The sequence below is a fragment of the Gadus macrocephalus genome, chromosome 2 (assembly GCF_031168955.1).
Source record: "Gadus macrocephalus chromosome 2, ASM3116895v1".
Taxonomy (NCBI): Eukaryota; Metazoa; Chordata; class Actinopteri; order Gadiformes; family Gadidae; genus Gadus; species Gadus macrocephalus.
In genome coordinates, this window is record NC_082383.1 from 6,959,628 (window position 1) to 6,965,829 (window position 6,202).

Below are 6,202 nucleotides of genomic sequence, written 5' to 3' on the forward strand. Positions count from 1 at the left end.
GGGCTCTGGTGCTTTCCGGACGTCAAGACCAATCCAACGCCGGCCTGTCTTCCCTCTGAAAGCCCTCTGTGAGATGAGTAGGGGAATGAGACTGGGTATTAATAGCCCCCCAGTCCGTGATATAGAAGGAGTTCGGCTGGGTTCCATGGCTGAACACACCGATCTGAATACTGAGTACTGACATACAATGGATTGATCTATTTAAATTAAGTCCAAGTTAAGGTCTTACATTATCCCAGCTCGAGGGCCGGTTGCACTCCTACTCCGCCCCCCCCCCCCCCCCCCCCCCCCCCCCGCCCCCCCCCAAGCCCTGCACAAGCTACTTGTTTGAAATATGGCAGTAAGGATGCAGTTTCAAGAGTCCTGGACGTCGTGGAGTTACAACTGAACATCCCACCGGGGAGGGAACCAAGTGTTGGATGAGAAACGATTATGCTTTGTGGAAGAAAAAAAAAAACAGTGAGGCAAAGGTTTCCAATTCAGCCTACGCAATACATTGCTCCAGTTGAAGAGGCGACGTTATTCTCACTTTATAGTTCTGCTGGGACAAAGAAAACACTTTAGTTCAATTAAAGCCCTCCTCTCCAGCTCTTAACGGCGAGCAGAGGAGCGGTACGTCTCCTCCATCTGCCTTTTGTGTGGCCGTCGTTGAGGGGCTGGGGTGTTTGAAAACGAAAAGAAACTCCCTGCTTCCAACGTTGTTCACTTTACTCTGCTCCACACACACAGAGACACACACACATGCACAGACACACACACACACACACACACACACACACACACACACACACACACACACACACACACACACACACACACACACACACACACACACACACACACACACACACACACACACACACACACCAGGCAAGGTATACATTACATTGCGTTTATAAGGTTGACACTTTTAAACTGAGCGACTTAGAATAAGATAATTGAACCTTCAAGATCCTACCCAGATATTGCAAGGCTCATCATTCAATCCAATAAGCAACGTGCTCCATCATAGAAATAAGAGACGGAGTAAGGCTGTGTAGAAATGATGGCGCCAGGAATATGGTGCTGGAACTTATGCATGCACACACGGCAACAGTATGAATCTTACAGTAAATCTGATCTGAAATCCAATTTTAGATCACAGTCTTTAATTTTTTTATAAACTTTGGGAAAGATGTATTGTTTTATAGATGTTCCTCTGGTATCATATATCCGTCCCTACAGCCTACAACTAAACACACATATAATATAGCTCTAAGTGGAGAGAATATTATCTTTTACATATTGTAAATCTATCTCATCTGCATTTCCAGGGGGTTCCCCCCGGTCTGCTACCCAGCTCTACACCCGGGGACCTTAATCTGAAACCATTCCACTTCTAGGGACTTCTGAGTGGACCATTGTACCATCTTGGTTAGATAATATACGTATTGTATACAACACCTATGTATTATACTATACATTAATATAGTGCAATGTACAAGTTGTCAATAATGAGCCCTATTTTCCATTGTCCTTCCCGCGTGGGCTTGTCATAATCGTACAAAAAACTAATCAAGAACGTCACTAGAATTTCGGTCTTGTAAGAGCTCAGGACACATCACTTGTCGAGTTCATAGTAGTGCATTGTTATTGTGGAGCCTTGGTGATTCGAGCCTTTACAACTCAACGATCTTCAGAGACCTACGTTCAGAGTGGATTACACTTCATAACCCCCAGCCTCAAATACCCCCAGAGAATAAAGTACTGCAGTGTTGAAAGATCCTTGGTTTGTGCTACAGTGGAAGGCTGTCAGTTTACGGTTTCTTTGAGTTCTCTTCATGGGGCAATTGATAGAAAACGTGTTTGTGTTCTGAACAATGGTCTTACTGATGAGATCCGGCATGGTGAAGACTGTGGATAAGGCTTGGAAGATTGCCGGCATGCAACAGTATATTTGGTGTAGTCAAATTCCCTCCAGTGTCAATGTCCAAATACCTTCCTTAGAATAGACCAGCAGTGCTCTCTATTGGGGAGATACAAACATGATTTATAACATCATCACCGATGATTCAGAAGTATGGATGAGGGATAAATCATAGCTGATGTCATCATCTGAAAACATGGAAAAGGGTAATGTTCTTTTATGTATTAATATGAATATAGATGGATTCTTCAGCAGTTAGACATTCAAACGTTCTGTACTTAACACATGATTTGGAACTCAACCACTTGAAATTAACTGTACTGCTTTTTTTTTGCAGTTTACTAATTACTAATCTCACTTTGAAAACAAATAATAGCTGCAATATGCGTATGATTGTTTGTAGTAGAAAAGGCAAGGCAAGGCAAGGCAAGGCAACTTTATTTATATAGCACTTTTCATACACAAGGCAGACTCAAAGTGCTTCACATATAAACATTGTCATAAAATAAAATAAAATAATAGATAAGTAAAAGAAAAACAAATGCAAAGAAATGGGTAAAATAGAAAAAGGCCTTTTATAGAAAATAAAGGCAAAGTTAAAAAAGCTTTTTAGAAAGTGCAATGTATTTAAGATTTAGCAGAAAGCTATAGCAAACATAAAAGTCTTCGGTCTTGTTTTAAAGGTGCTCAGAGTTGGGGCAAGTCTTAAAGCTATCCGACAAAAAAAAAGAGTCGAAAATATATGAAAAATGCAGAATTAAAAGCAGATTACGTAAGTAAATAAACTGTTGAGGATGACGTTATAATGTTTGCATTGGTCAGTGCCGACAGGCCATTTCCTCTGCTGCCAAAGATGCAGTCAACTAGTCAACCATTAACAAACAAAATATATGGAATTTCAGTGGCCTACCAAGTGTACTGAGTTCATCTTATCTTACCCATTGTGTATCGGTCAAATACTACAGTAAATGTACTCAGTGACAGGACATGGGCTTCAGTAAACAGCCAAGGCCATTTAAACCAGTTTTATTAGGCTTCTGACTACACACTATGTAAGTACATGACTAGAGTGAAAAATTCAAAAAGTATTTGAAGAATTTCTTGATTATGAACACAAAAGTGGCCAAGCTTGGCTTGCTCGTATTTTGAGGTGTAACGCTATACTGCATTATTTTTTGCGATGTCATTCTCATAGTTGTGTTTACCTTGCGCAGTTCCATCTATGTGTTGCAAAACGTCCCAGGTGCAAGGTACATTGCATTTTATCTACATACTATTTGTCGGATAGCTTTGTAGGCTATTACAGTGTGATCCTGGTTGGATTTATTGTGCACTTAAATGCAGTTTTAACGCAGCATTCCAAATTTAATTCCATGCAGACATGCTCTGTAAAATATGTGAATCAAATAGTGATTAAAAAATATACATTCTATGCGTTATGAAACTTATTTTTATCCGACTTTAAAATAGAACATCAATTATGTTTGGGTGCTCAATTCACTGAGAAAAATCGACCATAGTTTTATAGACAGTAATGGGTTAATCCAATACTCAGTGGGTCTGGCCAAAAAAAAAGTTCTGGCTGGCTGGATTTTTTCCTTTCTGCATAAAAACAATTGCCCAACGGTTGGCTGTCCAGTATTTCTCTGCTCATCTAACCTAATTCATGATCACTTCATCTTAAGGTAGGACTGAATGACTCAATATGTTTAAAAATAGTGGGATCTCATTGCAAGGCTTCACAAAGTTTTATCTTAAATTCTATCCCCAGCTGGTATGCAATCTACTGTGCTCTTGGTGTTGTGGTTGCTGGGCACATCTCTGGTGTCTCCAGAGCCTGACCCAGGAGCCGAGAAGCTGACAGAGGAGCCCATTCCCTGCTCCAAGGGCTGCACCTGTCTGCACGATGACTACAGCCTGGAGCTCAACATGTACTGCAGTTCGCGGAACCTCACTCAGGTCCCGGCCAACATGCCCGTGTCGGCGTTCTCCCTCTGGCTAGACGGCAACCTGTTCCCCTCCCTCGCAGCGGGCTCCTTCAGTCACCTCTCCAACCTGGAGTTTTTGAATCTTCAGAACGGCCAGCTGGTCACGCTTGACCCCCAGGTGTTCCGAGGGCTGGGGGCGCTCGCTCACATTCACCTGGAACGCAACCGTCTCAGGACATTACCTGGCACCATCTTCCAGAACACCCCCAACCTGGCCTCGCTCAGTCTCCACAACAACCAGCTGTCGCGCGTTGAGGAGCGCTTGTTTGCCGGCTTGTCCCAAATGTGGCTCCTCAACCTGGGTTGGAACTCCATCGCGGCGCTGCCCGAGGCTGTGTTCCAGGAGCTGCACGGGCTGAGGGAACTAGTGCTGACGGGGAACAGACTGGCCTACATACAGCCACAGCTCTTCCAAAGTCTCACCGAGCTAAAAGAGTTGGACCTCACCGGGAATTTCCTCAAGGTCATCAAGGCCAACGTGTTCACCAAACTTTCCAAGCTACAGAAGCTCTACCTGGCTCAGAACCAGATAGTCACGGTGATGCCGAGAGCCTTTGTGGGAATGAAGGCTCTCCGATGGTTGGATCTGACCAACAACAGACTCACGGCTATCCACGATGACACGTTCTCGGGGCTCTACAATCTCCACGTCCTGCGCATTGCCAACAACTCCCTAGCTGGGATCAGGCCCAGGACCTTCCGCGACCTGCAGTATCTGGAAGAGCTGCGCCTCAGCCACAACCGAATCCGCGTTCTTGGGGACAGGATCTTTGAAGGCCTCAGCCACCTGGAGGTCCTGGAGCTCGAGCACAACCAGGTGCAGGAGGGGCAAGCCAACGCTTTCAGCGGCCTCACCCACGTGGCTGTCATCAACCTGTCCGGGAGCTGTTTCCAAAGTCTGCCCGACCAAATATTCAAAGGCCTGCCGAAGCTCCACAGCCTCCACCTGGACAGAGGCTGTCTGTCGAGGGTCACGACCCAGTCTTTCACGGGGCTCTCTGGGCTGCGACGTCTGTTTTTGCAGCACAACAACATCTCCACGGTCGAACGCCATGGCTTTGCAGACCTCGTGGGGTTGCTGGGGCTAGACATCAGTTTCAATAAGCTGGAGACGCTCATGAGCTCGGCATTCTTTGGCCTCAAGAATCTGGAGTATCTGCTGTTGTCCAATAACCTTTTCAGGCATATTTTGCAAGATGGCACGAAGCAGCTTCTGCCCAAGGTGCGGTACCTTGACCTGAGAGACAATGCTCTGACTGCCATGGTTCCCGATTTCCCGGAGAACATGGAGAAACTTTTGCTGTCAGGAAACCAGTGGAAATGTGACTGCAATGCTCTTCCCCTGCGGAACTACAGTCTGAGAAGCCCGTTGGTGGTCCCTCGGCAAGTTGAGACCCATGCAGAAGGTGAGGAGCCAGACCGAACGGTCACCATCTACAACAGCATCACGTGCAGCAGCCCACCCAGTGTGCTCGGCCAGGACCTGAGGGATGTCGCAGATGAACTGTTTGTCCACTGTTAAACTCGCAGGCAAAAGACAATCTGACAAGAAATCAAAGAATGTAACGGTTGATCATTGCTTTGAAGGTAAGTTGTCGTTGGGTTAGTGTTGTTTACTAGTTTGAATACCAGAGATTTGTTTGATTTAATTCAAGAAGCTATATGGGGTTAATGTCTTGTATCAGCAATATGACTCCATGTCAAGATCACAAACACAAACTCTAGTATGGTCCACATGTTGGTAGCCTATGACCAAAGAGCATTGAACTGTTTTTGATTTAAATTGTAACATTTATTTGAACAAGTCACATGTTTTGTCTGTTAAAATAAATGTTGGCTAAATCCAATTAAAGTTTTTAATTGACTGTATTTACAAAAGTATGGTTTTATTTTATTGGGTGAATTAAGGGTGACTGGGACTGTTTTAGTATTAATGCCTTGTGTAAGCATTCTTGCCATTAATCCAAAAGATAAGCACGACACATAATACATTTCTGTGACTCTTAGGATGCAACATAACCATATAATAAGGTAATATGGTTCTATCATATCCCTAGGATGTGTAGCCTACTCTTTTTTTGTAACATGGTTCAAAAACAAATACTATTTTTGGGTGATTGGGACAGCAAGTTTAGTTGCTTGGGTCAGCATAATTTATCATTGATTCAGCATCGCATATGCCAGGCACGTAACCTTGTGAGGCAAATAGACTCGCCAGAATGCGACCCCGCGAGAATCAATAACGGCAGGCAACTTATGTGTGTTTTATTCGATCCCCCAGCGGTTTGCACCAATCGGCATCCTTTGA

The 6,202-nt window shown here is 44.3% G+C and overlaps 1 protein-coding gene across 3 annotated transcripts; it reads left to right on the forward strand.

Annotated features, from left to right (window-relative positions):
• Nucleotides 1-2,087: 2,087 nt before the first annotated feature.
• Nucleotides 2,088-5,763, forward strand: igfals (insulin-like growth factor binding protein, acid labile subunit). Of its 3 annotated transcripts, none has more exons than XM_060038110.1 (2): nt 2,088-2,112; nt 3,678-5,763. In XM_060038110.1, the coding sequence occupies exons 1-2, from the start codon at nt 2,103-2,105 to the stop codon at nt 5,414-5,416; spliced, it is 1,749 nt and encodes a 582-aa protein (XP_059894093.1). In that variant the 5' UTR covers nt 2,088-2,102; the 3' UTR covers nt 5,417-5,763. The 3 variants fall into 3 exon arrangements, with proteins under 3 accessions (XP_059894093.1, XP_059894113.1, XP_059894102.1); XM_060038130.1 differs by lacking the exon at nt 2,088-2,112 and adding an exon at nt 2,805-2,958; XM_060038119.1 differs by lacking the exon at nt 2,088-2,112 and adding an exon at nt 3,431-3,591.
• Nucleotides 5,764-6,202: the final 439 nt, after the last annotated feature.